This window comes from Corvus kubaryi, unplaced genomic scaffold (genome assembly GCF_017639235.1).
Source record: "Corvus kubaryi isolate FWS band 111438036 unplaced genomic scaffold, C.kubaryi_AGA036_p1.0 37387, whole genome shotgun sequence".
Lineage (NCBI taxonomy): Eukaryota > Metazoa > Chordata > Aves > Passeriformes > Corvidae > Corvus > Corvus kubaryi.
The window spans coordinates 7,401,818-7,429,608 of record NW_024581129.1 but is presented as its reverse complement, the minus strand read 5'-3'; the positions used below and the strand labels follow the sequence as shown (position 1 = coordinate 7,429,608).

The window sequence follows — 27,791 nt, the reverse complement described above, 5'->3', positions numbered from 1 at the left end:
CCCCGGCCCCCGCCTGCCGGCCCTGCGCCCCGGGCTGTGCCTGCGCCGCGCCCGCCTGCGCCGTCAACTGCTCGGGCCGCGGCATGGAGCGCCCGGCGGCCGCTGTGCCCCCCGCCGCCACCGCGCTGTGAGTACCGGGCACGCTGGGCACGGGCGGGGGGCGAGGGCCCGGCGCGGCCCGGGGGATGCGCGGTGCCGCCGGCCGAGCCCGGGGAGCGGCCCAGAGCGGGAGCTGGATAGCCCCGGTGTCCCGCCGCGGGGGATGGAGCGGGAGTTATGTGCCGGGAGTTTGGTTCGGGAGGTTCTTGGGGAATAACAGGAGGAGGGTGTGCGGGAGCGAGCGGTTGGATGGGGGTTGAACGCTCCTTAAAGCAAATCCGAAAGACGCAACTAACAAGTAACAAACATTTCTCCGTGGAAGCGCTGGGATGGAATGACATGTGTTTGTGTGTAGATGCTGGCGTTGTTTTGGGTAGATCAATCAGGCGTGTTCCGTGGAGGGGCACGGGAATGGTCCATGTGCTCTGTCACTGAGATAAACTTACTGCATGACGCAAAAAACAGACGTAGGGGAAAAGTTTGGTTTTCCGTAGGGAGCAACTTTTCAGTTCTTGACGAGACAAAAGCTTGGAGTGATTCATATAAGAGAGATGACGTGGGGCCCGGCACGGTGGATGGATCTCACATGAACTAATTTCTGGTGGTATTTCACTGCATTAAGGGTCTGCTTTTCTATTCGGATATTCTTAAGTAAGCTTTCACTTTTTAGTGTCAATACAGAGATACTGTAGAAGTTGTGGAGTACCACAGTAAACATACATTGTAGCTTTTGCAGGCTGGACTAACTTCAGGAAAATGTGCACATCTCTGAATTCAGCAGCCAAGGTGTTTTCCAGCTCTTTTCTTACTAGATACATTTAGACTTTTGCAAACAAACCAGCCATTGTTTGTTGCAGAAAGTCCCTAACTGGAAAAGACTGGTTTTTATTATGGAGGTTCTGGATTTGTGTTATCTGTTGTTGGTTTGAGATGGGGATCTGCAGCTCCCGAGGCTGTGACAGAGGTGGAACCTGCCAGCTCCTCGCTGGTCACTGTAGAGCAGCCTCCTGAAGGCTGTGATGACCAGTCCTTCATTTGGCTTTTTGAAGATTTGGGGCTATTACAATGTGTTTCTGTGATTATTAATTTTGGTAGTAAGTGTTTGAGACTATGTTATTGTTGTTCAGAGGCGCTGAGTTGTGAAAGCTCCCAGAATGTTTTGGATTAGATGTTGTGCAGTGACAGATGGAAGTGGGACGTAAAGCTCTTGCAGGTGAACAAAACCATGGGAAGGGGAAATCTACTGGAGCAATGGATAGTGTTAATGGCACCATGTTCTGATTCCAGAAGTGTTTGGGTAGGGCACAGAACTGTGCTCTGCCGAGGGCTGGTTGTATTAGGAATTTAGGCTGTAGAGTCGTCTTTGTCAGGCAGCTCATCACTGTGTGTGCAACTGTGTGTGCTGGTCCTGTTCTGAGGGCTGGGTAAGATGTGCTGAAGTGGGTTTCTTTCAAGTTTACTGCCCTGTTTGGCCTCCTGATGATGGCAGAGAATGCAGGTGTGTACTCACTCTGTTATTATAACCATGAAGAATTTAAAGATTCATTTCACTGTGATGAGAGTGACTCTGGCTCATGGCGCAGTGAGGTTATGCAAGTCGTTTTGCCTATTCATTTCACATTCCCTGTGTTGAACACTGACAGATAAATAAAGTTTATCTATTCTCTCATTAGAGGAAAAATTATTTTTTAATATCTCAACAACCCCTTTCTAAAAAAATGAATTATTTTGAAATGAAAGCAGCCTTTAGGAAGGCCAAATTCTGAAAATTCCCAACACCAAAATTCCCGGACCCTGCTCAGGTGTGTGCTCACAGCTGCACTCAGCAACTGTGCTTCCATATTTCTGGCTGTAGAAGCGAGGCCTAGGAAATGAATTCCTCTTGTATCCGACGTTTTAGACAGAGCAGCTTTGAGGAAATAAATGCCAACTGCGGCTGCACTGTTACCAGGAGCACAGGGAAATGTCCCATCCAAAGAATCACTAAGGAAATGGGCTCTGCTGCTCGCAGACACCACACACCTCGCTGGAAGCAGTCTCCAGGCAGACCGAATGGGAATATTGGCCCCTTCCCATCGCCAGAGTCAGGTTCTTGAAGTGTAACGCAAAGTCTGGCTGGAACCAGGAGCAAAGTCTGTTTTTCCAAATAATCCGCAGTGCTCAACATGTAAAACTGAACTTGAGGAGCAACGCGCTTCAAGTGGCAGCATTTGCACTTCTGAGCCCCTCCGAGGGGCTCCATCCGAGGAATGCTCTGATCCATCTCTTTTCAAGTGCTTTGCTCTCAGCGCTACCGGATTTTGTTGTGCATTTATTTGAGCCTGAGCTTTTTCTTGAGCTTTCATCGCTTATTTCATTCCTCAACTGGAAATCACCCTCACCAAAATTTTCTGACTTCCCCTTGCAAATACTGCTTCTTTCTGACACATCTTCAGTGTCATGGCAGGTTTGAAGTGGAAATTAGAATCTCGATGTAAAAGGACGAGAGTTGAAACTTCCTTTATTTTCCCCTCATTAGCATGGATTAGTATTTGTGGATGGATGAGAAGGAGAAGCTGGGAGCAGAGAAGCTCTGCTATTGTCAGGCTCCTGCAGAAGCAGGTTTGGGGGTCAGAACTTTCATCCAAAACCAAGTGGGGTTTTTTGTGGCTTTGGCAGTGAGCCCTGGGGTTGCACTGCCCAGCCGGTGACTTCACCTAAACAAACCTTAAAATAAACAGATCCTGTGACTCAGGAACCTGGAGTCGGTGATATTTTAAATTTCAAGAGTCAGCAACGATTGGTAGATTTTGATATTACTACATGATACAGGGAAAGCCTGTTCAAGGCTTGAGGTGTCTTCAAAAGCTATCGGGGAAGAAAAATTCCACTTTAAATTAAAATCTAATTCAGGTAAACCCACAGGCAGCGGAGTGTCTGTACAGTAGTGTCCAGGCCACAAAAGCAAAATAGCTCTATTGCTGTTCCTAGAAAAAATTGAGACAGCCTGGAATGTCATTCTTATAGGAAGCCATATCCCAGTGAAAACAAGGCTGCATTTCTCTTTTGTAAGAAATTTTGGAGGGGGAAAAGGGCCCAAATGAGGTGCTAGATAAATATTTTGCCAATGAGATTCCTTCAGCCTGTGGAAGGGACCAGTCCCATAAGCAACTTGTAGCAATAGTTTGAGTATGAACAAGGGGGCGATTCTGTGGTGGTGTGTCAGAGCAGAATGGGCTCTGGTGTTAGAGAGGGCTGGGTTGTTTATTGTGCTCCTTCCTAAAGCTTCAGAGAAGTCTCAGTGCTGTTCCCATGACCGAGAAACTTTTTAAAAAACTTTGGGGTTTTTTTGGTGATGTTTCAAAGTGTATTAAGAAAAATGTCCAGCTCAGGAAGAACAGGCATCCACCAGAGAGGCGGATTTGAAGGTGTTCCTGCTCTGTGCAAAAGTTGCAATTAAATAATCCCGAGCAGCATCAACATGTATCGTTTTCATGATCCGCAGTGTGGTGCAGCCATATCTACAAACCCTGCAAGTGACAAAACCCCACATGTTAAAGAATTGTGATTAAACATTTTGGAGCCTCACAGGGCAGGACGAGCTGCTGGTGGAACCTTCTGGGGTTCCTCTGACACCTGGTCTGTTTTTTCCTGTGCACTGTTTGCACTGATTTTTCCCTGTATTTCCTGAAATTTTTAAGTTTCCTGGTGGTGTTTTTCTCTGTGTTGCTTCTTCCTTGTTGGAGTGAAAGTGAGGGCTGATCCTGCTCTTCTCCTGCTGGCAAGCCCCTGGCAGGTCTCATGTGTTTCACTCAGCTGCTTTCATTCTGCTCTCACAAAGAGTGGATTTAAAAGAAAACCACTCACTCAGAAGGTAGAACTCATATGGTTTGTTAATGCTTCTCTGCCTTTCATCCCGTTTAATGAGATTCCTTGTTTTATCTCTTGTCATGCCGTGTTTTCCACACTGTGGTTTCCATAACGCGTCTCTGCGTCATCCTTTCTCTGTTTCTCCAAGCTTTGTTGTCCTTTGATTGATTGTTGCAGTTCAGCTTGATTTTGTATTTTATTTACTCCATATGTCCCCAGACATTTATCTGAGTTGTAATAAGTGAATAACAAAGTGAGCAGGGGAAGCAGAACAGCTCGGGAGCAAAGCTGTGCATTCCAGTGCCAGGGTGGAGCGGGCTGGGAGCTGCTTGGATCTTGCTTTTGATGTGAGCAGAGTGCATGGAGGAGTGTGGGGAATAGGGTGGGTTTTGGGGGACATAGCACTTGTGAATTAGTCCCTCCACGGCCAAAAGCTTGATTTTACGCAGTCGCTGTCAGGCTCAAGAGAAAATTTCCCATCTCTTCCCCAGTGGAAAGTTGGCAGCTCCGCTCCCAGGCTGTGCTTATGGTGCTATTGCTGTTCAGAGGAATGGCTGCTGCTGCTCATCAGTCCTCCCTTTTCTGCCCCCACATCAAACCACCCTTCTCTCCCACCCCACCATCCCACCCTTCTGTCCCTCCCTTGCTGAAATGTGGCTCCAAGGCTGGAAAGCCGCAGTGGCTACGGAGCTGCTGGCCACGCTCCCCTTCAGCTGCTGCCGCCTGCACGGACAAGCTCTGCTGAAGGTCACTGCCTGTCCCAAAGGAGGGTGAGGGTGTCCCATCCGACCTCTCCAGCCCTTATTTCTCAGCCTTCCTTGGCAGTAAAGAATGAGCCTGTTTGTTATATCGAATCACTGTTCTTTGCTTAGATACTGAAGTGAAGTTGGCATCTCTGTTTGCCAAAACTAAAAATGTCAATTGAAACATAATGATAGTTTTTTACTTTGCAAAGAGCACAAAAAGGAAAACTCATGTGCTTGCTGCCATTCACGTTTATTTAAAGGATAGCTGTCATCAGGAAGAGCATCAACAACGTGCAGTGTATTATAGGAACCGTGACTATTCTGTCATAGAATCACAGAATCCTGGAATAGTTTAGGTGGGAAAGGACCTTAAAGATCATCTCATTTCACTCCTCTGCTATTGGCAGGGACATTTTCCTTTAGACCAAGTTGCTCCAAGCCCCATTCAATCTGGCCTTGGACACTTCAGTGATCCATGGGCAGCCACAGCTTCTCTGAGCAGCCTTTGCCAGGGCCTCTCCACCATCACAGGGAGGAATTTTTTCCATATATCTAACCTCAGTTTTTCCTCTTTCAGTATGAACCCATTCCCACATGTCCTATCACTACAGTTCCTGATGAACAGTCCCTCTCTGGCTTCCCTGTAGCTCTTTCAGATACTGGAAGGTGCTATGAGCTCTCCATGCAACCTTCTCCTCTCCAGGCTGAACTTCCTCAGCTTTCCAGCTCTTTCCTTTCCCTCAAAAGATCACATCCTTTTTGATAATGTGCAGATAAGCAAAACACAGATAATTAAAACAAAGTGTGATATTCCTCAGGCAGCTGTTTCTACTGCATTAACAGCAAAATAGTTGCCCTCAGGTTAGGAACAGGTAAATCTCTTTGGCTTCCTGGCATCAGTCCTTGGAAAAACCTCACTAAGCTGAGCTTGGCGGTGAAGTTTCAGACGTGGCATATGGTCCTGTGTAATTCTGTTTAACCTACTGTCATGCTGAATGTAATTAGCAGCCCGTAGTAAGGGATTGTGATAGGCTGGGTTGGTGACAGGACTTGATGTTCATTCACTCTGTGGTAACGGATCTCCCACCTACGGCATTTGTGGGCGTTGGAGTGTGGCCTTGCTGTACCTGCAGGCTGGGGCTGTGGGTACCCTCTGGCAGTGCAGGGTTGGGAGCCGGTGGGATCCTCTTTTCTCACTGCAGTTGTGTTGGCAGATGCTCTGAAGGACCATCGGGACAGGGCTGTGCTCGCTCTCCCAGCAGTCACAGCAGCTCGTTTCTGACGAGCCTGCAGGACAATCTGGAGTGACACGGATTCTGGATCCAAGCCACGACTCAGCCAGCCTGTTCCTATTCATCTGAAATTGTCCCTGGCCACCACACCATGGCCTTGTTTCTCCTGGTGACAGCTGGGCAGCTGGTTTTCTGTCAGCCTGTACATGCAGCTCCTTGTGTGGAGAAGCACGATGGGCTCTGTGCGGTGCAATTTGTGTGTGTGTGATGTAGTCACAAGGTCTAATCACTGCTTTGAAAGGGACATTTCCAGGGAGGGGTTTGTAGCCCTCCCAGAGCCGGTGCCCACCTCCTTGGACAGACCTTCTGGTCCTTTAAAGAGCTACAGGAGAGGGGAGAAGGACTTGTGATGAGGGCATGGAGTGCCAGGACAAGGGGGAATGGCTTCCCACTGCCAGAGGGCAGGGATAGATGGGATATTGGGAGGAAATTGTTCCCTGTGAGGTTGCCTGGAGAAGCTGGAAGTGTCCAAGGCCAGGCTGGACAGGGCTTGGAGCACCTGGGGGTAGTGGAAGGTGTCCCTGCCCATGGCAGGGGATGGCACTGGATGAGCTTTAATCCAACCCAGTCCCATCCAACCCAGACCGTTCGGTGATTCCCTGGTTCTGTGGTACTTGCAGATCCCCAGCAATGGCCTCCTCACAGCTCCATTGCAACATCCCCTGGCAGCACCTCAGCCCTGGCTCCCACAGGATCTGTGCTGCTGCTCTGGGCTCCTCTGGCAGGGACAGGACCTACGCAGATCCAGAGGCAAAGGAGCAGTTTTCCCTGCAGGGACAGGCAGCGACGCCTCTCCTTCCTCCCTCTGGTCTGGTGGCTTGCATGGGACCCTGTGAACCCTTTCCCAGCTGGTCAGGGGCTCTGGTCCTGCTGGGAATGGGTTAAACAGGCTCCATGGTCCGGGAGCGGTGGGAGTGGTGCTCTAAAAAGAGGACCCAGGGTGTGGGTTGAGTCCTCCGGAGGGAGGAACCCGAGGAACAGCTAAGCCTGGGAAAGCAGAGCCCAGCCGGATTGTGTTGGCCAAAGCTGAGCGTTTCTCTCTCAAACCACGCCTCGGGAAGGGGGTGGAGTGAGGCCGGGCTGGAGCTGCGGATTTTGGTTTAGGGCAGGTTGGTGAAAGCGTCTGTGTCCTGTCCCGGGAGATTCTTGCACTGACACAGCCCCAGGGTGGTGAGCTGGGGGTATGATCCCTTGATCCCTAAAACTGTGATGGGAGCACGTGAATCCCTGTGAGAGCTGGGGAAAAAATCCCGTGATCCTTTATTTTTTTTTTCTTTTTTTGGTGTATTTTTGTAGTGCAAAAACGTTGCTTGAAGAAGCACTACAGAAGTGCCTATTTTTGTTCCTCTCTGTTCACCCGCTCGCCTCACAGCTGGCTGGATGTGTGTTAGGGGTTGAATGCAGCCTTTCCACATGTGGCTTGGAAATTGCAGCTGTTCCATTCCTGTCTCTGCTGCCGGTGCTCCCATATGCCACATTTCCAAGAGCAGGATGCTCATCCTGGCACAGGGGCCTTGGGCTGTGCACGGGGGCCCTGTGCGGCATTGCAGCTCTTGGGTGTTTGAGTGGGGCTGTTAGGAGAGATGTCAAACAAGCCTTCCCTTGCAGAGGATGTTCATGGCCCCAGTGTGCAGCCCAGGGCTGGCACCCAGCATCCTGCTGGCAGTGGGACCAGCCGTGTCACTCTGGGAATGTTCACGGGTTTTCCCTCCTGGGTTGCTCCTGTGCTGGCCCTTCCATGGGCAGGGGCTGTGTGGCTGTTTGGGAGCACAGGGAACCATCCAGCCATGCTCTGCAGCCAGTGCCAGGCTCTCTGTGGGGTGATAAGAACAATAATCACGGGCCCCATTCCATGCCACGTGCTCCCAGCACAGTGCGTGTGCCACATTTCCTCTCTTGGGTCTTGGAGAGCTGAGGGAACAGCTGGAAACCACAATGGGATGCAGAGTGGAGCCTCTAAGAAAAGTGTTGCAGCCACATTCCCTTCTCTTTGCTGTGCTTTCTACTCCCTCAGACACCTCTGCTTAAGCTGTGTTGTTTCACCAAAAGAGGAGTGGGACAGGGTTTTTAGGATGGTGACTGCCTTGTCGCCCCCAGACAGATCCCAGGGACACAGGGGACCTGGTGAAAGGCTCTGAGCCCTGGCAGAGCCTGTGCAGACAGTGTCGTGCTTCTGGGAGTGCAGAGCCAGCCCTCAGCAGAGTTGGGTTTCACCCCTCCCCAGATGAAAAAGGTTTGGAAAGCTTTCTGGAAAGAGTGAGTTTGCAAAGGAGGAGTTTGGATATGGAAAGAGCAATGAACTGGCACCTTTCATGTTTCATATTGCTGCACCAGCTCTGGGATCTCACAGATTGGTGCAGGCACCGTGAAAGGGCAGCTCTTCCCTGAGACCTGCATGTGATCCAGGCAATCCTGCGAAAGCATCAGCTTGGAATATGGGCACTTGCCTTTGAGGTTGGCTGCTGCCATTCCAGTCTCCTAAATGATTCCAGCAGGATGCACAGTGACTCCTCAGTGATTTGTGTCACAGAACTGCCCTCGCACCTAAGCAAAGCACAATTTAAAAGAAATCTTCTATTCCCTAAAGCAAAACACAGTGTTCATCTGAAATGTGATGCAGAGTGATTCCCTGGGAGAAGAGTTTCCACTGGAAAATATCTTGGTTCCCGACCAACAGTTTGTGAAGCAGTTGTTGAGGACAGCTCCTTATTGCTGCCTGGGTGATTTTCTGGAGGAGGACTGTTAACATAAGCAGGAGTTGGTGAAGCCATTAGTCAGGATCCCATCTCAGCTCCTTCACTACACAGCAAAAAGAAGATTCCCTGTCCTCCCAGACTCTGGAGACGACTGCAAGTAGAGAGCCACTGCCATGAGCAGAGTGGCGTTGGCCAGAGATTCATAAGTAATGAATTAAATCTGTGCAGAGCAAAGGTTTCTATCAGAGTGTGGGAACATTATTTTACTCCTACGGAGGGAAAACATGAAGTCAGTGGCTTTATAGACTGAGCTCTGTGACCTCTGATTGCATGGATCGGTGCAAAGTTTGGATCAGAAGTCTTAAAAAAATTAGTGTAGACAAAACTGAGGTGGGAAGACAAAGGCTAGATGAGGCCAAGGGTTAGCCTTTGTTAGTCCCTGAGTTGTGTTAAGAAAATTCACTGTAGCTGGTATCTGTGGTGGATTGTGTTCCTACAGCAGTAAGGAAGGGCTTTACTTAAGGAAAATTGAAAGGAAAGGTGCTGCTCCTGTGTACAGGAAGGCTGTGTAGGGCATAGCACAGATCAGGCAGCACCGTGAAGACAAAACTCAAGCTGTCTGGGTGGCACTCGAGGTTCTGCTGGGCTGACACAACATAATTCCCAAGGTTTAATTCAGAGGGAAGACACACCCTGCTTTCTGCAGGAAGTGCCAGGAGCATCACTGGTTCCTGACTGTGTTTCATACAACACAAAAGAATAACTTCAGTAGCCCAACAGCCAGACCCTGAACTCTGAGCTCCAATGCCCTCACTGTGCTCTCTCTTCTCACTCCCTGCATCCAGTAATTAAACCATTACTCTGTGCCTTTACAGTGTTTACAGGACAGTGAGCTGTCAAGGTAGCAATGCCACTGGCCTTGGGTGGTTTAATTTCTGGTTACACTCACTGACTGAATCTGATACAGCCACAAATTTAAGTGGCATTTACTTGGATTTGCTTTGCTTTGCGTATAGTGCCCCATGCTGTGCAGCCAGTCAGATGGGAATATTTCCCTCTGGCATAAGTTAGTCTTTGCAGCGATTAAATGGTTAATTACAGCTGGCCATCATATCTCTAAAACAAGCCAGCAGAGCCCACTGCTGTGCTCTGTGTTCCTGCGGATTAGCTGGACACATCCAAGTCTGCAGCTTGATCCCATAACTTCAGAGAGAGCTGGGAGAGTTTGGAAATTGATCTCCAACACCCCCGCTCTCACAGAACCCACAGCTTCCCCTGAAGTAGATCCACTCTGGCTGCTTGGGAGAGACATTTCATAAGTCAGCAGAGGACTTTTTCATAGAATCCCAGAATCATTTAGGTTGGAAAAGACCTTCAAGCTCATTGAGTCCAAGCTCCCCGTGTTGAGGATGGGCAGCCCATCTCTGCATCCTCATCTCACAGGTGGGTGCTCTGATCAGCAGCACGGAGCACCTTTAGCTCCCTGTGCAGACTGACCACAATTCCTCTGTTCCCGTAGAGCAGGAAAAGCAGCTCTGGAGCTTGTGTTCCATTTCCTGGCTTGCTCTGCAGCTCCTGGAAGCTGCTGGATTCTGCAGCAGCCATGGAGGCTGTGTGAAGGCCGGGAGTCCTTCACTGACTCCTCGGCAGTCAGGGGAGTGCAGTGCATACCTTGGTTTGGGAAGGGAGCCGAGCTACTGGGGGCAGTGTTGTCTAAGGGCTGGAACGAGGAGGGGGAAGCAGGACTCCTGCTTTTGTTTTCAGTTTGACCCTGGTGTTGTGGGCTGGGCTGTCAGGGATTCCTCTGCATCCCTCTCCCTGCCCTAGCAATGGGGCTGGGGCTTCATTGCCTTGCGAGGGTATTGTCCTGGTTATTTATGGGAATTCAATGCTTGTGGAGTGCTTCAGTGCTTGGCTGCTGGAAAAATGCCCTGGATTTGTAATTCCTGCTTGCCTGGTGCTCTGCCATCCTTGTGAGGGGGCAGTAAAACATTCTGTAGCAGCTCTTGGGAAGATGAATCTTCAGGCTGAGCAAGGGGAACATCGGGGCAGCAAAACAGAGATGTGGACTCGACAGGTACCCTTGGTCCTGCCTTCCCACCCCTGCTGGTGCTTCAGCCTCTTCTTCCTCATCCTCAGAACCAAACACAATCCAGTGCTTGGGGGGTACATCCTGAGTCACAGGTACTGGAGCCAGCAGGATCCCACTGTGCTCCCACTGGAGAACCATTAATTTTGTTTTTAAAGCATCTGAAAAAGAAGAAGAGTTTTGTTTTCTGCCCAGCTTGCATTTTTTGTTCAGGGCAGAACCATCAGTTTCCCAGAGACATCCCAGCCCCAGATGGGAAGTCAGCCTTGTGTCCACTGCAAGGGAGCAGCTTCTGAGAGGAACGTGACTGCATTTCAGTGTTCCCACTGGAGTTTGAGCATGGCAGGGATGGCTCCAGTCCTCCTCCTGGCTGCACTCCGCTTGTACACTTGTTTAACTTCTTGGGTTAAACTCCTAGTTCTGGCTGGCTCACAGGCTGTGTGACAGTAGAATCATGGAATAACAGAATTGTTAAGGTTGGAAAAACCCTCCAAGACCATTGAGTCCAACCATTCCTCCAGCACTGCCAACTAATCATGTCCTCAGTCATTTCTCGGACACCTCCAGGGACGGTACCTCCACCACCTCCCTGGGCAGCCCCTTCTGATGCCTGACAACCCTTTCATGAAGAAATTCCTGCTGATGTCCAACATGAACCTCCCCTTCCTGTTTTTCAGCTGGGTGAGGCTGTAAGAGCTCCATGCACAGAGTAAGGGAGGTGCCTGAGGTCACACAGGGAGTTTGTGTCCCAGCCCAGCCCTGAGCTCTCCCAGCGTTCTGAGGTGCAGCTGAGTGTGACAAACACGTGGGTTTGCACGTGGGGCCGATGTGATGTGAAGGTCCTGTAGTGTGAGATGATGGGCTGGGGCTGCTCATGGGTCCAGCTGCCCCTGAGGCATCTTCAGGCTGGCAGAGCTGCATCCCCTGTCCTGTCCTGGCCCCAAGGACAGCACAGCACACCTGAGATGCGGATTGGTTTGGAGTGGGAATAGCAACAGCTGGTCACTGCATCCCTTTGCCTGCCCTGCTCCTGGTGTCCCTGGAGGTCTGTGCAGACACTGTCCCTCCGTGGTGACCTCCAGGCAACAGGATTCATCTGGTGTGACAAGGGGAGCAACATTTCGTCGTGGATCTGTTCCGGGGTTCTGGATTAATCATTACTGCACTTAATGGGTTGTAACTCAAAGCTAGAACCGTCCACATCACCTGAGGACTCTGCACGCCAGACCAGTGGGGATCAGGTGCTGGCACAGCTCTGCTGCCCAGAACTGGGGCTCCCAGGAGGCATGAGGGAATGGAGGCAGTGGTTAATAGGTAGGATGGAGTTAATCATTCACTGAATTCCTCAGCTACAAACTCTCTCCTCAGTATTTTTTCTGGTGCTCTTGCTGGAAAGGAAATGGGGGTATGTGAAGCAAAACCACACTTAACAACTCACAGTAGCCCTGGTGTGTGCAAGATTTCTTGCCTTGTGCTGAGGGTGGAGCTCCCCTCTGAGAGGGAGACGCTTGGATGGTCTGGTGGAGCTGAGCAGTGCTGGGATATTCGATATATTCTCACCTTTCACTTCGGATGCCTGGGCCAGGCCCTGGAGAAGGAAGTGTCTGGACTTTCACCTGCCTGAGACCCAGGAAAGATCTATATTTTTCTCACAGTAGTCAATCACCAACAACTCAGACAAAAGTGGGAGAACTTAATTAATAAAATAGCAAGGATGCAATTACTTACAAGAGTCCAGCTCTGCCAGCCAAAACATGAGTCAGCTACCTCTCATAAATCTTTAGATTAAAAAGAAACAAAAGAAGGCCAGATGGTGGTGCCCTCTGTGTTTTGGGCCTGAACTCCCATGTAGGAGACATCTGGAAGCATCTGTATCTCTCACTGAGGAGATACAGAGGAATAATAGATTTCAACAAAATAGAAGGGAAGGGAAAAGCAGGGGTTACAGTTTAATGTCATGGTTCCAGGAAACAAGGGAACCCACCACTTCTTTTAGGACAAGACTGAGTGTGTCTTCTAGTTCTTCTTTTTGAGGTAAAGATGTGTCATGTAGATCCACATACCGTAGGACCAGGTACAGGAATTTTTCACATGTGAGTGAAGAATAACCCAGTTGGTGTTAGTCATGCTGCAGAATGTGTTAGCAGTTCAACAGTGGCCCTAAACACCAAGTGGGATCCAATTTAAACCCATAAAAGTGAGGAAGTCTGGACTTGGAGCCTGTTCTTCTACCTGTGTACGCAGCCGTGCATGGAGTAGCTGTGGCATAAACAGCTTAGGAAGGCGTTGGGATTTCTTTTTACTCCATTAAACAGTTGTCATTTGTTTCCAACCATTTGATTTTATTGCTCCTCCTGTTTCACTCAGCAGGAAATTTAAAAAAAGCAGCCCAACACACAAGAAACAGATGCAAATTTTTAGTTGCTCAAATTCAGCTGAATGTAGGAGCTGGGGCTCCAGGTTGCTGCACAAAAATGTCTTAACGTGGGATGATTCTGAGTGTAATAAAATATGTGAAATCCATGCTCAGGCCTCTGAGGTGGTGATCTTAGAGGTCTTTTCCAACCATGGTGATTCTATGATTTGCCTTTTTGTGTTATATGGGAACACCGGTCGTGAGTACAAAACTCTTTCTGCAGTTACAGTGCAGGCCGAGCATGGACAAATGATGGTTATCTTGCTTCTAGTGCCTTCCATTCCCTCTTCCCATCCCTGGAAGTGTCCAAGGCCAGGTGGAATGGAGATCTGAACTACCAGATCTAGTGGAAGGTGTCCCTGCCCATGGCATGGATCTGGATGATAATTTTATGATCCTTTCCAACCCAAACCATTCTGTGATTCTACAATTCCCTTCATCTGCTGTTAGCCTCAGCATCATCCCTCTACCCTTTAGGAGCTGGAGAGCTGCCCTCCCTGTGGAGCACCCAAAATGCCAGATGTACTCCAGAGCCACCCCTTGCCTTCCCGAGTCCTTGTCAGGCTGTCAGAAGGGTCTCAACCCTTGTGGTTGCTCCGTGCGTGTGAGGCTGTGCTCTCCGGGGCTGCTCTGCTTGGGAAGTGCTCGCCAGACAGGGCAGGAGGCAGCTCTCAGAGTTTTCTTGGCAGGAGGGTGTGGAAAATGTTGGAAAGGAAAAATGGAGCTCAAGCAGTCTGCAGCCCTGTCTGCCTCGGGATCAGAGGTGTGCGCGAGGCCGGGGAGCTCTGCTCCTCACGCTCCTCCATCGCTGCGCATTCCCTGCTCTGCTCTCAACGCCTGTGTGCTCCAGATTTCATTTTATTGTGAGGAAAACAGTAGCTCTTTGATAGCCTTTCAAGGGATAAGATGGGACAGACAGACTGCTTATTGGGAAAAGCCTCGGGGTCTTTGTGTTCCTACCCTCCAGTGTGACACAGAGCAGTGCCCAGCATGGGCTGGGGCTGTTGGAACAGGCACGACTGGGCAGCAATCCCGGCATGACTGAGCTGGAAAGGGACCTGTTTTGTCTTCTGGTGCATGACCCAGGAGCTTTTCTGACCACAGGTGCCCAGGCTGTGGTTTTCCCATCTGTTTTCCCGCTCGGTGCTCTGGGCTGGGTGACAAGGCGGGGATCAGTCACAGGTTGGACGTGTTGGTGTTGGAGGGCTTTTCCAACCAGAGCAGACCATGGATCAGAGTCATCCTTACACCAGCAGCATTGTGGAGGATTCCGTTCTTGCCCTGTGCTGTCCCTTTTCCTCATGTGCTGGTGATCCTTCTTGCCTTGTTAAGCTGAGCTGTGATGCAGGATTACACCCCTCAGAGCAGTGCCTGTGGTGGGTTACATAATCCTCGTGCATGGAGCCTGCTGCAGTGAGGCAAGTCACTAATGTCCTCTTGGATCCTAGAGGAAGAAGGGTGCTATGGAAACCTAACTTATTATTATATGGGAACGAAATTTATTATTTCGCTCTTCTGCCTCAGTTTGTGATTACACCATGGAGCAATTTTTAGCCTTGGCAAGAAGGTGATTTAGCATAAGACCAAAGATGCAGCTTAACTCAGTGTCTGCCGTAAGTCTTGAGAGCGATGCTGTGTCTGAGAGAACTGGGCAAATTCTCCTTCTGCCAGCAGGGCTGATTTATGAGTGTCATCCTTGACGTTGCTGTGGTGTCCAAAGTTTACCAAGGATGTTTACCCAAACCTTCCAGAGTGTCTGTGTGGAGCCTGAGGACAGGATCAGGCTGCACTTATGTGTCCTGCTGATCCGAGCCTGCTTTGGGAGCCTTCCAGTCCCCGCGGGGCTCGGAGCAGAGCCGTGGCTGGTGCTGGGCACAGAGCACGCTGCATGCCCCTGCTCCTTGGGGCACTCTGTCTGAACCATTTTATTTGTCTTGGCTTTGTCGTGGTGTTTCCTTGCTCCTTTCCCTTTTAAACAAAACAAATTTGCTGCTGGTTTGTGTGTACCGCGAGCACCCTCTTACACAATCACCCTCGTGGGTTTCTGAAAATAGGGAAGAGTAATTTTGGATTTAATCAATAAACTGAGGCACAGTCCAAGACAGTTGCTTGAACCTGAAGTGAAGCATCAGCCTCCCCAGAGACTCCTCAACCAGCACTGTCCATGTTTGAGTCTTCCTATGCCAGGGAAGGGGCTCAGCCTTGGGCTTTTGTTTTAACCAACATGAAGTGGAACAACAACAACAGAATCAATCTATTTTATTGTAGGAAGAAAATCCATGAACTATAAGGGGTATGACTTTCTCTTTTTTAAGATGTTTGTGTCAGCTCCAGGGCCATCTGCCCTGGTGGATCTCTCATGGTTCATTTGTCCTTTCTAGGTGTGTGCTTCACTGTGTGATGTGTGGGGACTGTCGGTGTTAGACCTACCTGTTGTAGCAGTAAACACCTGTAGGTCAGGTGAACCATCATAGGACCTGTGCTGGGGAACTTTGGAAAAACCTTGTGTTGAGGAAGATTTAAACTGACTGATTAAGAAAAGATTTCTGAGAGGAAGAATCAGTATCAGTGTCAGTCCCAGCATGTGCTTGTGTGGGGAGTAGGCAATAATTTAAAAAGTTTCATGTATTTAATATTTAATATATTTTCTGTGCATATTGACCTGGGAAGGAAATATCTCTTGGCTTTGCATATGCAAAGAAAAAGAGAAGAACCAGGACAAACAAGGCTCATGAAGCCACCTCAGCCTTACTCTGTGTTCTCCAAAGGAATGGAGTGTTCCAACCTTGTTCTGGTCCCATACACGAGGGAATGGCCAACCCTGGCTGGCTGAACCCCAGCCTGGGATGTCTTACCAGCTCGTGGCAGATGGAGAAATCAAACGGGGGACTTTGGGATGTGCCCTGTCCTTGTTAATGTGGTGAAGAAATCAGGAGAAAAAATGTCACAAAAACTGCAGGGAAGAGCTGCTTGCCAGAGAGATAGAATAATTAAAGAAAAAGGGTGGCTGTAGTAGAAGGAAAAATACTGATTGTGAATCATCAGCTGTCCGTGACTTTCCTGCTGTAAAAGGTTGAATGGTCCAGGCTGTGTATTTGTGCTGGCAGTGAGAGATCTCTACAATAACAGCCGTACCCTGTTTAGCTTTGCTACTATTTGGAGAATCTGTGCCAGGACTTATTGGAATCCCCCAGGCCGGCGTTTAGAAGATCTTTTAAAATTGGTGGGGCTGTGGGATGAGAAACCCTTGCTTGGTCTCCAGAGAAATTGGCTTTGTTTAAAAACAAAATCCACAGTAGGATGCTGAAGTATGTGAGATGTTTCGTACGGCAGCATTTAATGGGATCAGGAAAGGGATACCTCCCAGTAGTATTTGCAGGTATTAAATCATTAAGAAGATTAGCAGAGTTGCAAGACCTCTTTTTTTTTCCTCTAGACAGTTTATTCCACATAATGATGTTCTTATAAAAGGCTTAGAGGCGTTGGTCCTGTGAGAGAAGGGAACAGGCACCGTAGTGATCCTCCCTTTAACAGATCCCTGACAGGATTGTAGTCTGAAGTGAATGGAATTATCTTTTCTCTGATTCCTCACAGAAAAATCACGGAATCATGGAATGGTTTGGGTTGGAGGAGACCTTAAAGACCATCTCATTCCAACGCCCTGCCATGGACAGGGACACCTTCCACTAGGCCAGGTTGCTCCAGGCCCCATCCAGCCTGGCCTTGGACACTCCAAGTGTGTCTGCACTGTGTGTTTCATTTGAGGGAGGGACCTCTCTTTTCCCAAGCTGATCAGGGAGGGCAGTCTGCAGGAGCAGCAGCTCCTTGTAGGGGAGGGACGTGGGTCCAGCCTGTGCCACCAGCTCTGTGCCTGCTGTGGTTCCACCAGGAGGCAGACTGGGACTCCTTCCCATAGGCCGTGGAATTGCTTCTGTGATTTCCTCCTGTTTTTCCTGAGTTTGGGTTGAAAAAGATGCTCTGGAGATAACCTGTCCTTGTCCTGGAACACATGTGACATACACACACCTGTGGCTAACTCATGTGCCAGGACTGGGGACAGTGGCCTGGCTCTGGGCTGTGGAAGGTGGAGGATCAGAGCCTTCTGTGTCCTTCCCCAAGGCATCTTGGAGGTTCTCCCTGAGGAGCACACACCCATGTTCTCAGCCCGTGGTTGCTCTTTCTACAGCCCCACGTTGTCCCCTGAGCTGCAGTACGAGCCCTTTGGGGCACAGGAGGCTTTGCAGTTGCTGCAGGGCTGTGGAGGAGCTGCACAGAAGCTCTTTTAAAGCCAGCACAGACAAGCCCAGGAGGGTCTGACCAAGCCAAGGTCAGAGGTAAATTGTTCTTGTCGCTCTGGACAGGTGGAGATCAGTCCAGCCAAGGGGAAGAGTTGAGCTCAGGGGAACACTGGAAAGCAGGTTATCTCAAGGTCAGCTGCATCTTTCCAGGATAGGCTGATGACTTGATTGAAGCATTCTTCCAGAGCTCTTTCCAGGGATCTGGCCTTTGGTCTCCACCCCGTATCTCCAGATATGTTGCAGAGTGGATTTCTCAGCCCCTGCTACTTGGCAGAAGTGTGGACAATTACTCCTCTCAGGCAGATCATGTTATAGTTTTGGCTCTGTCCTATCCGGAGTTTAAGTTTTCAAAAGAATGGGTAAAATTGGATGTGCAAGTCCTGCTGAACCCAGGAGATCCAGACCCTTCCTGGCTGTGGTGTTAGGCTCATGTCATTCCAGCTGTGTCACTGCTGAGGAGTCACTTGTCACCCGAACCCTTGGAGTGTTAAGGGGCTGTTGGATCTCTTAATGTACAACACGTGGAAGTGGGTGGATCCCTGGTTGGGTCTGTTGGTCAGGGTGGGTCCAGAGGAGAACACTGAGCAGGATCCTGTGCCCAGCGGTCCAGAAAGAACCAGAAATGTTCATCACCTGCACATGAGTAGAAGAGTAGATTTAGATGGGATATTGGGAAGAAATTCCTCCCTGTGAGGGTGGGGAGGCCCTGGCACAGGTTGCCCAGAGAAGCTGTGGCTGCCCCTGGATCCTGGAAGTGTCCAAGGCCAGATTGGATGGGGCTTGGAGCAACCTGGGATAGTGGAAGGTGTCCCTGCCCATGGCAGGGGGTGGAATTGGGCGGGCTTTAAGGTCCTTTCCCACCCAAGCCATTCCAGGATTCTATGATCTTGTGCAGGGAACAAATGAGTTTCTGTCTCCCAAACGTGTTCAGAAGGTCTCCTAGAGGGGCAGCTGAGGCCCGAGCATGCTGCTCCCTTCCCTCTGTACCTACTCTGGGGCCTCTGAACATCAGCGTTTTTGAAGCAGAAATATTCTGACTGCATCACAGAAGGCTTTCTAATGCTAAAAGGAAGCAGCCCAACCACACACATTATTAATGCCAGAAGCATGCAAATGGCTTTTGTACGGGAACCAGCAGCTCTATATTGGGTTCTAATTGGGTTTTGTTTTCAGAAGGAAGATATTTAGGGTTCTATAGTGAACATGCTGCAAAAACATTGAGAGCAGGGCCCTCCAACCCAAACAACCACATTTGAAAAAAGCTGGGGGAGCTCGGATCGATGTCGGCACTGGCACAGGGGGATTAGGGAAAGCCTGTCCTTTGGCCTCTTCTGGCCAGATCCCTGTGCTCTGTCTGTCCCTGGCTCTGGGGTCTGCTCTGCCCTCAGATTTACAGCACATAACATCAACCAGAGGTGCTGCTTAAGGAATTCCTTGAGTGTTTCTGTTCCAGTAAGGATTCATGGGCCTGACTTTGAATTATGGAGCCTTTGTGCTAGAGAGATGTTTACAACAGAACGGTGACTTTCTCCCTCGGAATCCTGAAAATACTATTATCTCAAGCTTCAGGAGGAACTTCTGCACAGAGACCACCCAGGACTCAGAGCTACCTGTCACCAGAGCATCTCTGCTCCCCCGTGTTCCTGTGGGGAGACTGAAATTTGGCACAGGTTGGGCTGAGCCCTCACCACCTGCAAGGGCTGGATCCACCAACACAGCTATGGAATAGCAGAGATGGAGATGTCCTCATCAGCAAAGTTTCTGGCTACATTCATGGTATCTTCAGCCTGGTGGATGGCAGAGTTTTGCCCTTGTTTCTGCTGGGGTAACATCCCTTCTGAGGGCCTGCAGGATTCCTGCTGGTACTGCTGGACTCGTTTCACTCTTCTTCCTGCTGCTCGTTCAGGCTGCCAAGCGTTTCCTTCCTTCCTCCCCTGGAGCTGTGTCTGCATCCACTCCTGTTTGTGTTCCCACTTTCCTTCAGCGGCCTTTTTTAAAAATTATTTTGAGCATCAGTTGCACTTCTATCGTATTTGGATCCTGCTAGTTAGTGCTCACTGCACGAGGAGAGGACAATGTCCCTGTTCTGTCACCTGCCCCATGGCCAGACCAGGTGGGCCCCCAGCACACCAGTTTAACCAGCAGACCTGTAGCTTCCCTATTCTTCAGACCACGGTGGGAAGCAGCTCCTTTTGCTGCAGAGGGCTGTGACAGACGCTGCTTTTCAGAGGTGATGGAGAAACACCCCTTGTCTTTGTCTCTCCCGGGATTTCCTTTAAGACAAGAAAAAATTGGACACCTGGAAGAAATGTGGCCCCCAAGCCCACCTGAAAGAGACCTCCAAGAAGGGGATGTCAGTCCCCATGGCAGCAATAGGAGCCTGGGTCTGTCCTGGCTCTGGGGGAGAGCAGGGGAGCCGGGCAGTGGGAAGCGGCCGGAGCAGAGCCGCGTTCCGGGCGGGAGCTGGCCCAGCGTTACATAACGCACCAGAGACACGTTCAAGTGATTAATTTGAGGCTCTGGCAGCCGCTTCCCTGTAATAATATTTTAAACATTACTTTTCCACTGGCCCTTGCCAGCGATCGTTATTTTGCACTGTGGAGGCTGTAAAATTTCACTTCAAGGATGGGTTTCACTCCCGTTACAGAATGTGTCTGGAATGTCCAGATGTTTCCTTCGGGGAATAGGGAGCCAATCGGCTCTAACACATCAGCCCTGTGGGGAGGACTCAACGTGCTAAGCAGCCCTATTCACAAAATCCCAAACAAACACACACACAGAGCCCAAGGAGCTGCACCCGCGCTGGGCATGTGGCTCCCAGCCCTGGGCATGGAAAGCCAGGGTCTGCTGGAGCTCAGCAATGTTCTGGGCTGGGATAGTCACAGAGGGGTCCCTCAATGGGCTCTTACACAGTGCCACTCTTACACAGTGTTCTCTGGAAGAATTGTGGGAACTTTGGCTGACTGGGTGCAGATAAGGTGGCTTGGAACGACATGATCTCTGAGGTGCCTTCCAACGCAAACCATTCCAAGATTCTGTTGCTTTTGAACTGGAAGAGCACAGGGTTAGATGGGCTGTTGGTAAGAAAATTTTGACTCATAGGGTGGGGAGACCCTGGCACAGGGTGCCCAGAGAAGCTGTGGCCGCCCCTGGATCCCTGGAAGTGTCCAAGGCCAGGCTGGACGGGGCTTGGAGCACCATGGGATAGTGGAAGGTGTTGGGGTTGGAAGTGGATAGGTTTTAAGGTCCCTTTCAACCCAAACCATTCTGGGATTCCATGATTAACATCCCACAGGTATCCAGGGGTTGTGCATGTCAAGGACAAAGCAGCTGCTGTGGATGTGCCAGAATTAAAGAAAATGGGAAGATGGGATTTAATTGCTCAAAGAAATAGTTTGCATGGAGAGCGGAGAAGACTGAAAATTGCATTTTATGGAACAGCTTCAAACTAAGGAGCTTCAAATTAAGGCTGTAACCATCCCTGAGGGACACGTGGTGGGGCTGGTCCTCTTTTAATAGGAAGATACAGGAGAGCACTAAGATTTTACTTCTCTAATTTTCTCTTTCCTTATCATCTTCACTGCAAGGAAGAGGAGAACAAAGCATTGGGGCATCAGGTCCCTAAAGAGGAGCCCTTACAGGGTCAGTCATGGACACAGAGAAAGCTGCAGAGGGACTTTGAAGGGCCCAGAGTGGCAGGACGAGGGGGAATAGCTTCACACCAATAGAGGGAGGGTTAGATGGGATACTGGGGAGAAATTCTTCCCTGTGAGGGTGGTGGAACACTTCCAGGGCACATCTTGCTCAGAGAAGCTGTGGATGCTCAAACCTCTGCCGCTGGCATTGTCAGAGCCTGAATGAGAAGTGGAAGCTCTTACAGAAAGTAAATACACAAGATAGGAAAGAGAAAGGTTGGTTGTGATGAGCGTGGGCTCAGCTCAGGCCCATCAAACACTGATAAGCAAAAGAATCTTAAGGAAAAGTCTGTGTCCAGCAAGATTGAAAAGAGTAAAGAGTTTCACAAGTGTATTGGGAATTAAAGGAATTAGATGATACTGGTCTGTTAATAGATGAGCATGGTCAAATTATCAATGAAAATACAGAAAAGGCAGGACTGCTCAGTAAATATTTCTGCTTTCTATTTGGAAAAAAGCCAGGTGATGTATTTGTATCATATGAGGATGATGAAACACTTTCCACTCCAACAGTAACCGAGGAGGATGTTAAACAGCTGCTATTAATGTTAGACCTTCTTAAACCAGCAAGTTCAGATATTTTGCATCCAAGAATTTTAAAAGATCTGGCTGAAGAGCCCTCTGGGCTATTAATGTTCACTTTTAATGGATTTTTGGACCTTGGGGAGATTCCCAGGGACTGGGTCAAAACAAACATGTTGCCAGTGTTAACAGAAGGTAAATGGGGTGGTACAAACATTCATTAGCCCAATGTCCTGATTTTCTATCCCAGGGAGAAACACTGCTGTGACTAGCATGGCATTAGCTAAAAATTAAGGGGGATGGTGTAATTAGTGGCAGTCAACATGGAAAATCCACTTATGGAAAATTCATCTCCCAAACCTCTGCCTTTTAAGTAACTTTACAGATGGAGGAGCAGAAGATGCTGATGTTGATGTAATACACATCTGACTTCTGCAAGAAGTCAGAATTTGAATTCCGAGTCAAATTTTTGAGTTTGACTCAATGTCACATGTATTTGTCAGGAATTGGAATGAAAAAATCAACACTATAGATATTAAAGGGATTAAACACTGGCTTCAGAACGTTTCATAGAATGACAGACTTGACCCAAACGATTGTTTGGGTTGGAAGATGCCTTAAAGCCCATCCAGTTCTAATGCCCTGCCATGGGAAGGGACACTTCCCACCACATCAGTTTGCTTCAAGCCCCATCCTGCTTTTAAGGTCCCTTGCAACCCAAACCTTTCAATGGTTCTCAGAGTCTTTATGTGAGATGGCAACATCCTCTGGAAGGCTGGGAGCTGCCTGCTTGGGCTTGACACAAGAATTGGTGTGTGGAATCTGATGATTTGCAGTGTTTGAGTTGTTGGGATAAACCATGGAAAGCAGCCCTAACATCAGGACTGCAGGGAAAACACAACTGAACTGTGCTGCAGCCGTGATTTGGCCAGGTCTGGGGGCCTGAATCTGCTGCACTTTGCTGTTTGTTTGCTCCCAGCTCTCCTGCTCTGGGGATTTTCTGTCGCAGGCAGTGGCTGTGAGCTCAGGGCTGTGCTCAGCATCACAGAGCAGCCCTGTTTACTTTGGGCTGCTTTTAAACATACCAAGTACTAATCTGATGGCCCTGAATCCGTGAGTTTTCCCTCTGGGGAAGAAGAAGGTAAGTCAAGAGGCTCATCAGCTCTCCAGACAGGCTGTGCTGCAAAATCCTGCTCAAAGTTGGCCTCCATCATTGACAGTGCTCTGCCAGGCCTGGACCTGAGTGGGTCTTCCTTTCTTCTTGGGGCTTCCTTTCTTCTTGTCTTTTTCCTCATCAGCTATTTTCAGGGAACATCCCATGCTGGAGCTGAAGGATGTTGGTGAGAGCCTAAAATGGGGAGCCTCTTAAATGAAGTGTTGTTGGTAAAACATATTGGAGATGAAAATCAAGTGACAGACAGGACTAAAATAGACACAAAACTTTTTCTTCAGCAACCACCCAGGAACCTGGAAAACTTGGAGGTGTTGGAGGGGGCTGTTAGCTAAAGGTTGAACAGATTGGGACTGTCAGCTGTGAAAGGGAAAGGTTTGAGGAGCGTTACCTGCCGTGGGAAGGGACAGTCCGGTTCTGGGGACTGGGGGAAGGGGAAGTTGTGTCCGTGTCAGCACCAAGGTGAGTCCTGGCAGGTCTGTGTGGAGCCAGGCTGGTGCTGTCCCCATCCCTTTGCTCCGTGTGCCCTGCAGGAGGTATGGGCTGGGGAATTTGGGAACAGGGCCTGGAGCTCAAACTTTTCAAATAACTCAGGAGGAAATGGCCAAAAATGCTTTCAGTTTGGTCTGCTTAGCTTTGTGCTGCTCCAGCAGTGGGAGGTCCACAGCAGGAGCTCACCCTACACCCAGAGGGAGTCAGGGATGTGGTGACACTGTCCTTCAGCCACCTCATGGCTTTGGCCATGAGACTTGCCTATGTGCCCTTTGCGTGTCTGCTTTACCTGTCACAAGAGGTTTTGCCTGGTTGCTGCTGTTTCTCCTAAATCCTCAATCCTTTGTGGACTCCGGGGCTTGGAGCAACCTGGGCTAGTCGAAGGTGTCTCTGCCCATGGCAGGAGGTGGAACTGGATGATCTTTAAGGTCCCTTCCCACCCAAACCATTCCAGGATTTCCTGGTCCCCTCTGAGTGCTGTGTTTTGCTGCTTGTGGCTTTGTTTTTCCTTTGTGCTGCCAGTGCTGGTGCCTGACAACACTCTGACTGTTCCTTGTGAGAAATGAGAGAATTATTTCCCAACTGTTTGAAGAAATTGCTTTTGATCTGATACTGCCTTATCAGTCTCACCTTCTGTCAGCTGGGTTGTGCTCTGAATTCAGCTCGGAAGTGGCATGAAGGTTTTTAGAGATCTCCCCGTGTTTCGGAGGATCAGGCAGTCCCTGGTTCGTGGCTCTCATTCTGTGTCAGTGATGCCCAAATTGTTCCCTGTTCCTTTTGGGATACAAAACACAGATACCCCAGAAGGTTTCCAAGGAACAGGCCATTCAGGCTTCACCAGTGTTTGCAAATAGGACGTGTGCTTTGGAGAAGACTTCCTGGAGTTCTTCATGTCCCTTGGCTCCAGCTCCCATGTCAGCTCAGTGACACATCCCTGTGATCAGTCCAGCATTATCCTGAGCCTCCTGCATCCCCTGAACCCTGCCTGTGGCTACTTTGCTGTGTACTGCAGAATTTACAGTGCTAGGACTAAGTAGCATTGGAGTTTTATTATTTCTCACATCCCTAGAGGACAGCTGTCCAAGGAAAAGCCTCACTTATAAAATAAATACAAATTAAGTAATAAAAAACCAGGGCACAAGGATTATCTACGCCATTCCCTGTCCCAGTGGTGAATTAATATCAGTAATACCTAAACATTTATTGAAAACTCCTTACTTTGTGCAAGGAAGATTAAGCACTGAGCAGCTCAGTTGTGTAATCCCTAAATTACAGCTTCCAGAGGGCTCCCTTTTTATGGTAAAATCAAATGTCCCTGGGCTCCCAACATGCTGACTTGGAAACATGCTGGGTTTTCAGGAGACCAGAGCTGGGCATTGGAACTGCTGTGTGTTGGCACACAGTGGCACAGGACATGGGGACAGATGTGTTTTGGGGGAAGAAGTGGGGATCAGCGTGGAAAGCAGTAGGATTTGGGCTGCAGGCATCTTAATAGGATCTGCTTGAGCTCTGCTACGTGTGCTGGGGAGATACTTGGATTTATCACATTGTCGGTTGCTTTGCAGACTTTCCATGAAACAAATGTGTGCTTGCAGGGCTGACATTTCCCTGGCTGGAGCTGCAGACAGCTCGTTTACGTGCGGCGCTAATTATGGACATCAGCTTGATTTCAGTATTTGGGTTGCTGTTTTCCCAAGCTGGAGGTCTCTGCTGTTCCCATCCTTGGCCGTGGTGTCGCAGGGTTGGGTGATGCCTGAGGTTTCTTCCTTGTTCTGTGCCACATGAAGTCACCTCTTGGCAGTGAGGGAAGGACCGTGGCCGGCGCCAGCCCTGGTCAGTGCCAGCTCCTGGTCACTCGGATGGCTCAGAAGGTGGCAGGGACCTGTCATAATGGTGGCCATCCTTGTATCCTTCTCCCTGCCCCACTGGAGCACCCTCCTGGCTTCCCCAAGCACTGGTGACACCCCAGTGCCTGCCTTGCCTTTGGCACTGTTTGGGTGTTGGGAGTGAGGAGATGAAGTCAGTTCAGTGTAAGAATAACTTGCAAGAGGAGCTGAGCTGTGGGTCCTGGATCCTGGGAGCCCCTTCCCAGCCCCCTGGCCAGGGGGAGAGGGATGGAGCACATGATGCCATGGCCTCCAGGATGGCCCTGCCAGAGCATGACGTCGCTGCATGAGGTAACACGTCCCCTTTGTGCGAGTGGCTCCATCCCTGCTCCGGCTTCATAACCATATTTGGGAAAGTTTACGGAAAGCTGCTGGCTGCAGGGATGCGAGGAGCTGCTCCTGGAGCCACAGCTGCTCTGCAGACAGCTCCCACCTGGAGGGAGGGCTTATCCCGACCCTCGTGGGGGTGCACTGGCCAGGGTTGGGATGCCCAGGTTATTGTGAGGATTTGTGATGGGGATGTAGTGACAGTGTTTGGGACACCCTGGCCGTGGTTGGGACACCCTGGCTGTGGCAGGGGTGCCATAGCTGTGAATGCAGTGCTCTGATCATGGTGGGGGTGGCCTGGGTGTGGGTGGGACACCCTGGTTGTGACAGGGATGCCCTGTCTGCGCATCCTGCAGGTGTTTACAGCCTCACCTCCTCCATTTGCTCCAGGAATGAGGCATGGGCACAGGAGCAGAGGGAATGTAGGAGGGACTGTGTCACCTGGGGTGCCCTGAGCTCTCAGCTCAGTCTTTTCCCTGCGTCTCGGAGCACAGGCTCTCACAGCCCCTTTTCCTGAGCTGTGAAGAGCCTGTGGCCCCAACCTTCAAGTTACTCCTACAAATCCAAGAGTCTTCTTGTGCTGGTGCTCAGGGAGAGGCATGAGCAGGATGAGGCAAGGCAGTGAGGTGAGGGAGGAGCGTTGCTTCATCCCCCTGCTCAGGGAGCCCACAGTGATGGAGTGACCTGTTTGTGATCCTGCAGGAGGTGGGAGAGACATCGGGGTCTGCTCCTGGCACAGCTGCCCTGCGAGGGCATACTGGGAGTGCTTTACTCTCTTCAGGAGAACACAGAGTATACAGAACATTGCAAAGATGCTCATCTTGCCCTGCATTTCGTATCAACAATTAGGATTTTGCTGTAAGAAGATAAATATTCCATTTTTAGATGAATTTTTATGAAAAGTCTTTTGGGGCAAATTCCTCAGAGAGAGCAAAGGACTTGGGCCAGCATTTGAAACTCATAAATTCAAAATGAAAAAATAAATTGTCATCGTGCTGTGATGGCCTCGGGGACATGAGGGTGCTCACAGCTGCCTGCCACCAGTGAAAGGCCCCTCTTGGTGCTGGGCTGCAGCTCTTGGGGGTGATGTGTGGTGGAGCTGGAATCCTTTGGCCTTGGAAAATCCCTGCTTCAGCATGATTGAAACCAGTAGCTGGTGATGAAGATCTCTGTGTGCTGTTTCCCTCCTGTCTGTGTTGAAAGGCAGAGAACTCCTGGTGCAGGAGAGTGGTGAGACTGTTCCTACCAGCCAGGGTGTCCCTGCCCCTACTGCAGGACCACAGCATTGCTCCCTGTGCCCAGCACACAGGAAAATTCGTGGTTTTTCATATTTCCATAGCCATTTGTGGAAATAATTTTTATCCTCACCTCTGCACACTGTTTCTTCTGTGCTTCCTTGGAGAGGTGTAAGCCAAAAGATGAAGAAAAAAGGAATCAGATCAGCAAAAACCTGTAATTTTTCCTGGCTCAGGCGGGCAAAAGCACACACAGTTTTTCCTGCTCTTTTCTGGAAAGTCTGTTCTGTGTGTCAGGCAGGATCAGCTCTGTGCTGCCTTTTGTTCCTGGAGACAGGGAAGTGTTTGCCATGGCAACATGGGAGGCAGCTTTTGGGCTGTACAGGGGATCTCTTGGGCAGTTTGTGGATCTGGCAGGTGATGGAAGGCTCTGGAAGCTCTGGGCTTCGCTGTGTCTCACCAGCCATCTCACATGTCCCTCTGTCCCTTGTCCTGACTGGTCTCAGGGTGTAGAACGGTGCAGCCTGGCTTTTCATAGAATCCTGGAATGGTTTGGATTCAAAGGGACCTTAAAGCCCATCCAGTGCCACCCCCTGTCATGGGCAGGGACACCTTCCACTGTCCCAGGTTGCTCCAAGCCCTGTCCAACCTGGCCTTGGACACTTCCAGGGATCCAGGGGCAGCCACAACCTGCATGATGGGGTGAGAAATGGGAGCACTGTGGGAGCACTGCTGGGCTTTGCTGGGAGCTGTCTTTCCCTGGCACCTCTGTAGCTTCACTGCCCCACAGAAACCTGAGCCTTGATCACGGCTTACAGACCTGGAGCTTCTCTCCTGCGGCCCCACCGTGCTCTGCCCAAGCTGCGCGGGCTCCTCTTGCTCAGACGCTTCTCCATCTCTGGATGCTTTTCCCATTACTGTTCTGGCAGGGCTCCATGCACCAAAAGGGCTGGGGAAGCGCTGCCCTCTCTCCCCCTC

General features: G+C 50.0%; 1 protein-coding gene across 3 annotated transcripts in view; it reads left to right on the top strand.

Moving 5' to 3' along the window:
* The first annotated feature begins 8 nt into the window (after positions 1 to 8).
* Positions 9 to 27,791, top strand: part of PKD1 (polycystin 1, transient receptor potential channel interacting) — a 79,434-nt gene continuing 51,651 nt past the window's right edge. For all 3 annotated transcript variants that reach the window (XM_042036889.1, XM_042036888.1, XM_042036887.1), the window contains exon 1: positions 9 to 127. In XM_042036889.1, the coding sequence (XP_041892823.1) occupies positions 84 to 127 (44 nt within the window). In that variant the 5' untranslated portion in view covers positions 9 to 83. The remainder of the gene's footprint in view (positions 128 to 27,791) is intronic.